The following is an 8841-nucleotide window of genomic DNA, read 5'->3' on the forward strand; positions in this document are numbered from 1 at the left end:
TTTACAGAAGAGCGGAGGGAGAACCCGGGCTTCTCAAGTGATACCAGTGGTAAAGAACCCACCTGCCAATGCAAGAGACGTAAAGAGACGCAGGTTCAATCCCTGGGTGGGGAAGATCCCATGGAGGACGGTATGGCAACCCACTCCAGTATTCTTGCCTGGAGAATCCCACGGACAGAGGAGCCTGGCAGGTTACAGCCCCTGGGGTTGCAGAGTGGGACACAACTGGAGCAACTTAGCATGCATGCACAAGGGAGAATCTGGGATCCGAACTTGAATGAAAAAAGGACGAGGAACAGGAGGAAGAAGCCATGTTGCTTGATGGAGACCTGGCTGTTTTCAGGGTTTCTCAGTCTCAGCAGTGTTGATGTCATCATGGACTTCTAAAACCGCCCTGGGAGGGCCAGCCCCTGCGCTCAGGCTGTTGAGGAGCGTTGCCGGCCTCTGGCCACTAGACGGCAGTAGCATCTCCCCAGACTCCCCGGGAGATGGTGAGTCCGTCTCCAAACTTTTGTCCACCGTCTTTTTTCCCCCACAAATATTTCACTTAAGTGTTTCCCAAACAAAGGGTAGGGCCATCGTCTTCCCCTCCCTTCTGAAAGTGTATGGCTTCCTCTAACCTTTTTCAAAGTCTTTTCCTAGTGACAATTTCATTTGACCCTAGAAATAATGATGGCAGCCTGGTAAATATAATTTCAAAGAAGAACCATTCTTCCAAACAAGTGACAGAGGTAAAATATGTGTCAAGTGTTACCATCACAGAAGACAGAAGAACATGTGTTTATTTTTCTACGTGCACAGAAACCCTTCAGGGTAGTGTGACAGTGGGGGTAGGCGATGGGCAGGGAACTGGAACAAAGTCTTTTCACTGAATAACTTCTATTGTTGGATTTTTGAGCTATGTATGGTATCTATTTTAAAAATTAAAGATAAAGAATAAAACCATATGTATAAAATCAGCTACAAGGATGCCTTGTACAGGACAAGGAATATAGCCCATATTTTATAACTATAAATTGAGTATAACCTTTAAAAATTGTGAATCACTTTGTTGTATACATGAAACATATCATATTGTACATCAACTGTACTTCAATCAAAAAGGTAATAAAACCAAATGAATGGCATCGTCAACCAAACGTTCTTTCAACTGGCCTTAAAAGCAGGTGAATAGTGAATCTGAGGTCAGTAGCCAGATCACATCTGTCAGAGCTGCTGTAAGAAAACCCTTCTGGCTAACTGCACTTTCAAAAAATCAAGAGAAACACGGGCTGCTCCCTTCGAGGCAATGGCACCCCACTCCAGTACTCTTGCCTGGAAAATCCCATGGACGGAGGAGCCTGGTAGGCTGCAGTCCATGGGGTTGCTAAGAGTCGGACACAACTGAGCAACTTCACTTTCACTTTTCACTTTCATGCACTGGAGAAGGAAATGGCAACCCACTCCAGTGTTCTTGCCTGGAGAATCCCAGGGATGGGGGAGCCTGGTGGGTTGCTGTCTATGGGTCGAACAGAGTCGGACACGACTGAAGCGACTTAGCAGCAGCAGCAGCCATTACCTTCTCCAGCGGATCTTTCTGACCCGGGGATTGAACCTGCATCTCCTGCATTGGCAGGTGGATTCTTTACCACCTGGGAAGCACCAGATAAAAGATGGAGAAGAAAGGTAACTTAATTTTCTCACCTAGAGGTTCCCTGGTCACCTGGGGTGTTGATCTATACACACGGATTATCACCTTCTTCACAGTAGTTATACTTTTTCCAGATCTTATCTGGTTACCTTTAGCACTGGACATGCAATTCTTAATTTCAAATACATTCATTTTAATACACATAATCATTGTTGCTGCTCTACATAATAAGCTAAAATAAGAATCAACACTTAAGTGACTACTATATGTGGATACAGGGTGCACGAATGATGAAGGTGCAGTCTGGAATTTTAAGCATATAGGGATTCACCCAGAAAAGGAAAGAGGAAAAAAAGTACTACTTTTTCTGTATTCTTCTAGCAATCTCCAAAGAAACACTGTTTTCCAATATTTTAATATCTACTACAAGAGTAGGAACTACCTTTGTGACACATAATGCGCTGGGCAGTTATTGGTGCTTGGTGTATATTACAGCTGTAATTTTACAAGCCTCAGTTGCCTTCTAGTTTTTTTTTTAAGTGATAATGCTATATCGGGTAGACGTCTTGATCTTGGGTAGTACTATTTTTAAAAGTAAAGAAAACCTCTGATTTTTTATTTTTATTATACACTACAAAATACAATGCATGCTACACAATATGCCGCATAATCTACTAGCAGGGATAGAAGAGCATGACTGAGTTGTTCTTCATCAATCAGGAAAACGTTTCCTTAATCAATGTTCTCCAAACCCTGAAAAACAGTTTAAAAAGGAAAATGAGAGAATTCTGTTCCTCTCAAAGATGTACAATGACTCCTAGAACCTGTAATGATTCCTAGTTTTCATTTTCTGACAGTAACAAATATATCACTTTAAACTGTTTTATAAAACAACAGCCAACATCAGGAAGAGATTAATAGCCTTATTCTACCTTTTTACAAATGAAAAAAATTAAAAAAAAAAAAAAACAACGGAGGCTCAGCCAGGTTAAAAGTCCCTTGCTTAAGTCAGTCAGGTAGTAGTAGAGTCAAGTTCAGGGACCACTCACCCTGTCTAGAACTTTTGCCCTGTAAGCATGACACTGTTCGGAAGACCATTCTATCACACTCAGTTCACAACCAAATGCTTCAGAAACTATAGAGTAAAGGTGTCATCAGTGATGGCATTTCTTCCAGGTTATTAAAATAACACAGTCCAGGTATTCTGTTTCTATTACAGGAATAATCTTTTTAAAGAATGAGGACGAACTCCTACAACATATAAGAACATACTATTAGGCCGAACCATATGAAAATGCTACTGCTTGACCATTTTTGACCCACAAAAAAAATCGTTTCGTGATTCAGTCAAATATAAATTATAGTAATTCTTTAATGTACTGGTGCACGAATTGGCAAACCAATGGAGTATAGAAGAGTACATTAGTGAAACAGGCCCATGTATATATGGATATTTAGTTTACTAGAATGGTATCTGAAACAAACAAAAAAAATTGACTGTTTTATAAGATAATTCTGACAACTGGCTGTTTCTTGGAAAAAACTAAAGTTAAATCCTTGCTTCACATTATACCCCCAAATGACCTGTAGACAGGTCAGAGTACTAACTGTAAAAAAGGGGAAAGGATTGTTAATTGTATTTGGAGAAACTGTAGAAATATTTTTTAGAATCTTGGATATGAAAGTCCTTTGTATCAATGTAAACTATGATAAACAGAACATCCATATTAAAAATCTATCTGATGAAAGCCAGGATACAGTAAAAAAGACAGCAGACAGAAAAATATTTGCCACATATAAAAGAGACAAAAGATTAACATCTGTAATGTATAATAAGAACCTCTATAAATCAAACAGAAAAAAGACAATAGAACAAGAAAGGATATAAGCAGACAATGCAGAGAATAAGATGATCATTAATATGTAAAAGGCACTGTGCTACTTTAATTTGCATTTTCCCAGTCTGCTGTAAGCCCTTTGGCAAAGCGTTAACCAGAATGCATCTCAACCCTGACAGGTGGGCTAGCATCAGAGCCATCTTACCTTTGACACATAGTAACGGTTTACTCCAGAGACACGCCTATCTCTTTCCATCATATACCACTGATATGAATAGTGGGCAATCCTTTTTTCCTACAATGAGAGGAAATCATTATTGCAGTTTATAAAGGTGAGTGAGCCAACAGAAAGATATTAGAACTTTAATAAGTGACATTCCAGAAAAATGGAATCATCACTCATATAAAAACCAAATTAAGACAGAATCTTAAATAAAATCGGACCACTAAACTTTAGAAATAAGACAGTAACCATGACTTCTTACACATTCTGTTTTAACCAGCATCATTTTTTTCTTTCTTCTTTTTTTTTTTTTTTTTAAGTCATGACTACTTGTTCCTTTTGGGGACGCTGGGATGAAACAACAGCGGTAGGTCACAAGTGAAAGACGATCACAAAACCAGAAACCAAATACATCGATACTTTAGAGTTAACGTAAAGAACTAGTTAGAAAAAAATCACAATCCTAAAGTGAAAACCAGGAGCTTGAGCTAAATTCCTAAAGGCTTGCAAGAGAAAGTGGGGGATAAGAAAAATGTCGAGGTAAAAAAATCTAATTAAGGGGAATTCCCTGGCCGTCCAGTGATTAGGACTCGGCGCTTTCACAGCCAGTTGCTTGGGTTCAATCCCTGGTCGAGGAACTGAGCTTTCGCAAACAGCGTGTCAAGCCCCCCCCCCCCAAAAAAAACTAATTAAATCAAGGTTAGGAAAAAGTGAAAAACGAGAAGCTACCGAGATATGGATGCGAAAAATTAAAATCAAAATCCAGCCAGAAAGGAGACTTGGGGTGGAGGCAAGACTAATTGACGCCTCTCTCCTCTGCCTAGGTAGGGCTTCACTGGTGGTTCAGACGGTAAAGAATCTGCCTGCAATGCAGGAGACCCCGGTTCGATCCCTAGGTCGGGAAGATCCCCTGGAGAAGGAAATGATAACCCACTCCAGTATTCTTGCCTGGAGAATTCTATGGACAGTAGAGCCTGGCGGGCTACAGTCCATGGGACTGCAAAGAGTCAGGCACGACTGAGCGACTAATACTTTCTATTTTCTTTCTCCTCTGCCTAAGAATTTGGACTTGACCTCTTTTAATCTCCTACCTTTCCAGCCCCCAGTCTCTACTCCACCCTCCAGCCCTGGCTTCACTCAGTAACCTTACTAAATCCTTACTAAAGTGGAACACGGTTCCGGACGGGTTTCGTTCCGCAAGTCTACGTTTTTAGGCAATAAAAAAAACTGGCGAGAACGGATCTCAGTATTCCCCATCTCGGAGAGAGCCTCCGGGTCCTAAGGGCCTCCCGACGCCCCCATCCATTACGTAACGGCAGCGATGGAATCAGCCGCCGGGCCGGAAAAGCCGCCTTACCTTGCCCCCGTTACTGAACCTGTGGATGCGCGCGGTGGCCATTCCCGGGATGAACAAGCACACGCCCATAACAGCGATCCCGGGGAGAACCTCGAACCACATCGCGACGCCGTTCCCGAGGCCAAACACTCCCTTCCAGGTCCCTTAAAGGTGACCCGGCTTCGAGCTCTTCCGGGTAAGCTCCGCGGCTGCGCGCGAGTGGGGCCGGAGTCACGTAAGCCGCCAGAGGAAGCGACGGGGCGCGGCAGGGCTCAAGAGGAGCGCGCGCCCGCGCTCTCGCACACTGCCTGCTCTCGCACACTCCCTACTCCCGCAGTCCTCTTTCTGCAGCAGATTTTGCGTCAACTCGCCGCCGTGCGCTCGACGTGCAGTAACGCCAGCCAGCCCCGCGCCAGCCAGCAGATCATCGCCGTCTCGGACCTCAAGACTCTAAAAATGGCAGAGCAACTTTCCCCAGGAAAGACGACAGACCAGGTGTGCACCTTTCTTTTCAAAAAGCCTGGGCGAAAAGTGGCTGCAGGCCGCAGAAAGCGCCCGATCTGCAACCAGGAGTCCGGAGACAGCAGCAGCAGCAGTGACGAAGGGAACACTGTGGTTCGCCCGGAAAAGAAGCGAGCGGTCCACAATCCGATGATCCAGAAGACCCGTGGCAGTGGTAAACAGAAGGTGGCATACGGCGACCTGAGCAGCGAGGAGGAGGAGGAGAACAAACCCGAGAGTCTCGGCGTGGTCTATAAGTCCACTCGCTCGGCGAAGCCCGTGGGGCCGGAAGATATGGGGGCGACTGCTGTCTACGAGCTAGACACAGAGAAGGAGCGTGACGCACAAGCCATCTTTGAGCGCAGCCAGAAGATCCAGGAGGAGCTGAGGGGCAAGGAAGATGACAAGATCTATCGGGGAATCAATAATTATCAGAAATACATGAAACCCAAGGATACGTCTATGGGCAATGCTTCCTCCGGAATGGTGAGGAAGGGCCCCATCCGAGCTCCCGAGCATCTGCGTGCCACCGTGCGCTGGGATTACCAGCCCGACATTTGTAAAGACTACAAGGAGACTGGCTTTTGTGGCTTCGGAGACAGCTGTAAATTCCTCCATGACCGTTCAGATTACAAGCACGGGTGGCAGATCGAACGCGAGCTTGATGAGGGTCGCTATGGTGTCTATGAGGACGAAAACTATGAAGTGGGAAGCGATGAGGAGGAAATACCATTCAAGTGTTTCATCTGTCGCCAGACCTTCCAAAACCCAGTTGTCACCAAGTGCAGGCATTATTTCTGCGAGAGCTGCGCGCTGCAGCATTTCCGCACCACCCCGCGCTGCTATGTCTGTGACCAGCAGACCAATGGCGTCTTCAATCCAGCGAAAGAATTGATTGCTAAACTGGAGAAGCACCGAGCTGCAGAAGAGGGTGGTGCTTCAGATTTCCCAGAAGACCCCGATGAGGATCCAGTTCCCATTACTTAAATTTCCCTATTATTCTCAAATCTCAAAATAAACGTTTTGTTGTTTTGGAAATCTTAACTCGTGTCCTTCCTTTCTAGGGAAAGTGAGTGAAAGGAAAAGGTGGGTGGTGAAGTGGGGTCCTGGATGGATGGCTTGCAAAAGCATCAAGGTAGGTAAAATCTGGAGTTTTACCTGGCATAAATGCTGCCTGTGTGTAACAGTTACTTTTCATAACCCTTTTACATAAATTTGGGGGATGGGAGAAGTTCAACAAAAGAGCTAGAATTTGCTTGAAGTGACCAAAGCTGTGATAAAAACAAGAACTGAACCTACTTATTATATCACAATTATGAATCACTTAATAATTTACGAAAGTATTTTCATGCATGATCTTTTGGGAGCCTGTAGTACTTCAAAATACACCCCAGCCAAGGTGTGTGTTAGGGGTTGGGGGAGCAGTGAGAGTGGGAGAATTAGGATGGGGGACCGGTAGCTAGACCTGCAACCTATGTGTATGGGGAATGTTCCTTGCTCTCCCTGAAGCATAGGTAACTCCTTCCATGGATGACTGAAATGGTCTATGCTCCGGGGTCGAATATGATAGCCACTAGCTTCATGTGGCTGTTGGAACATTTGAAATGTAGCTGGTAGTGACCCTATGCAGTTCTGGACTGAACTTGTGAACCTGCAGAAGGCAAAAGCCTAACATTTTATAATCCAGTGTCTGAAACTGTATTTTCATAGAGCTGATCATGCCCTATTAATCTATGTACCTGTTTTCCCAACTAGCCTGTGAATTTCTCAGTGACCAGGCCAGTGCTTGGCATATAATAAGCACTTAATAAATAAACTCAGAGAGGTCTGAAAAAGGAGATCAGGGCCAAAGGCTTGAACCCAAGCCAAGGAGCTTTGACTATATTCTGTAGGTAAAGAGATTTGGGGAGGGGAACACAATCAAACTTTTTTTTTTAATGTTACTATGGTTACAGGCTATCAGACTGCAGCAAGATGGAAGGCAGAGGGGCCAGTTAGGATAAATGACTTGTAAATTTTTATTGATCTGACTAGAATTTGGGCTGATCCCAGGGGAAAGATATAAGAACAAATTGTGGGTTAGAGTTTTTATATTCATATACATTAATCTATTTAAAGATATTCTTTGAGGAGCCACTCTTGTCAGGCACTGTGCCTAGCATATGGGATGTTAGCAAAGAAGATAGACATAGCCCCTGACCTCATGGAGCTGGACATCACACAGTGCAGGTTTGATGAGTACAAAAACAAAAGTGCACTGGGCTGACCTCTCAGGATTAAGCCAATTCCAGCCCTTGAGAGAATTCAGAATCAAAGTCATTTCATACAATGTCATATATTCTTTAACAGAATGTTTTAAGTACAGTGGGGATACATGAGAAGCCTAGCGGGAAAAGGGATGGGGAATACATGTAAATCCATGGCTGATTCATGTCAATGTATGACAAAAACCACTACAATATTGTAAAGTAATTAGCCTCCAACTAATAAAAATAAATGAAAAAAGAAAGAAAGAAAGTATGACACAGAAAAACAGCATTTAAGGGATGAGACAAAAAAAAAAAAAAAACCCAGGAGAACAGGAAAGAGAAAGTTGTAGAGGCAGTTGGAGAAAGAGAAACTTAGGTGGCGCTAGTGGTAAAGAAACTGCCTGCCAATGCAGAAGACGTAAGATGATGTAGGTTCGATCCCTGAGTCAGGAAGATCCTCTGGAGGAGGGCATGGCAACCCACTCCAGTATTCTTGCCTGGAGAATTCCCTGGACAGAGGAGCCTGGCGGGCTACAGTCCATAGCATCACAGAGAGTCAGACACAACTGAAGCAACTTAACAGACACACTGAGGTGGAAGGCAAAGGAAGACAGTGTTCTAAAAAGTGTTATGGAAAGAAACAGGACAACGAGTAGCAAAAATCATGGTGTGCTCAAGGTATTTTTCATGTTTACAAGGTTTATGATTAAAATTTTTAAAAGAACTATTTTTATTACTCTAAATAAATGGTGCAACTTCATTTCATAGGTGAAAACTAAATAGTTATTCTTACAAATTAGAAAAAATTAAATACGGGGGTGGTTCCCTGGTGGCCTAGTGGTTAGGACTCTGGGCTTCCACTGCCATGGCCCGGGTTCAATTCATGGTCAAGGAACTGAGATTCCCACAAGCCCTGTGGCATGGCCAAAAATAAATAAATAAATATGGGGGGATAAAGAGCATGCCAGCCGAGATGAGTTGCAGCTGGACCCTAAAGGTGCTAACCTAGTCTGAGAGTTCAGAGGAGGCTCCCCTAGGAGATGACCCTCAACTGGAGACCTGTA

General features: G+C 43.7%; 2 protein-coding genes across 2 annotated transcripts; one reads left to right on the forward strand and one right to left on the reverse strand.

The window, feature by feature from the left end:
* Nucleotides 1-2215: 2215 nt before the first annotated feature.
* Nucleotides 2216-5250, reverse strand: NDUFA1 (NADH:ubiquinone oxidoreductase subunit A1). Its single transcript, XM_065915703.1, has 3 exons — nucleotides 5049-5250; nucleotides 3674-3763; nucleotides 2216-2383 (listed from the first exon to the last, which is right to left on the reverse strand). Exons 1-3 carry the CDS (start codon nucleotides 5148-5150, stop codon nucleotides 2363-2365), a joined length of 213 nt encoding a protein of 70 aa, XP_065771775.1. The 5' UTR covers nucleotides 5151-5250; the 3' UTR covers nucleotides 2216-2362.
* An 81-nt stretch (nucleotides 5251-5331) lies between these two features.
* On the forward strand, nucleotides 5332-6566 carry RNF113A (ring finger protein 113A). Its single transcript, XM_065915702.1, has one exon. The coding sequence runs from the start codon at nucleotides 5484-5486 to the stop codon at nucleotides 6513-6515; it is 1032 nt and encodes a 343-aa protein (XP_065771774.1). The 5' UTR covers nucleotides 5332-5483; the 3' UTR covers nucleotides 6516-6566.
* The last annotated feature ends 2275 nt before the right edge of the window (nucleotides 6567-8841 follow it).

Source organism: Muntiacus reevesi, chromosome X (genome assembly GCF_963930625.1).
Source record: "Muntiacus reevesi chromosome X, mMunRee1.1, whole genome shotgun sequence".
NCBI classification, from domain to species: domain Eukaryota; kingdom Metazoa; phylum Chordata; class Mammalia; order Artiodactyla; family Cervidae; genus Muntiacus; species Muntiacus reevesi.